General features: G+C 55.1%; 1 protein-coding gene across 1 annotated transcript in view; it reads left to right on the top strand.

Annotated features, from left to right (window-relative positions):
• Window positions 1–454, top strand: part of DLX2 (distal-less homeobox 2) — a 2926-nt gene that overhangs the window by 1289 nt on the left and 1183 nt on the right. The window contains exon 3 of the mRNA XM_005857725.2: window positions 376–449. Coding sequence (XP_005857787.1) covers window positions 376–449 — 74 coding nt within the window. The remainder of the gene's footprint in view (window positions 1–375; window positions 450–454) is intronic.

Here is a 454-nt window from a genome sequence, read left to right as displayed (position 1 = left end):
AGAAGACAGATTCAAAACAAAGTTTCTTTAAATATATTTTAAAAATAATTTTAAGGATTTCGAGGCCCACCTCTTGAGCGGCCTAAACTTCTGCACTCGAAGCTGAGTCCCGGTGCTCCGTAGTCTTACTCCGCACTACCGATTAAGCGGGTAAATTTATTGGCCCCTCTGACCCCTCCCGCTGTCACAGCAGCACCGTGCACACCAGCTGTCCGGGCTTGTGGCGATGGCTAACCAGAGGGGCAGGGGCCATCGCCGCCTCCCTGGCCAGGTGCTCGGTGCCCACCTCTCGCTGTTGGGCTTTCTACGCTTTCTCCCCTCCCCTGCCCGGTGCCGGGTTTCCTCCACTAATGCTCCGGTCCCTTCTCCACAAAGGTCAAAATCTGGTTCCAGAACCGCCGGTCCAAGTTCAAGAAGATGTGGAAAAGAGGTGAGAGCCCCTGGGAGCAGCACC

This window comes from Myotis brandtii, unplaced genomic scaffold, assembly GCF_000412655.1.
Source record: "Myotis brandtii unplaced genomic scaffold, ASM41265v1 scaffold112, whole genome shotgun sequence".
In the NCBI taxonomy this organism is placed as follows: domain Eukaryota; kingdom Metazoa; phylum Chordata; class Mammalia; order Chiroptera; family Vespertilionidae; genus Myotis; species Myotis brandtii.
Note: the sequence above shows the minus strand (reverse complement) of the source record. Positions and strands in the feature narration are given on the sequence as shown.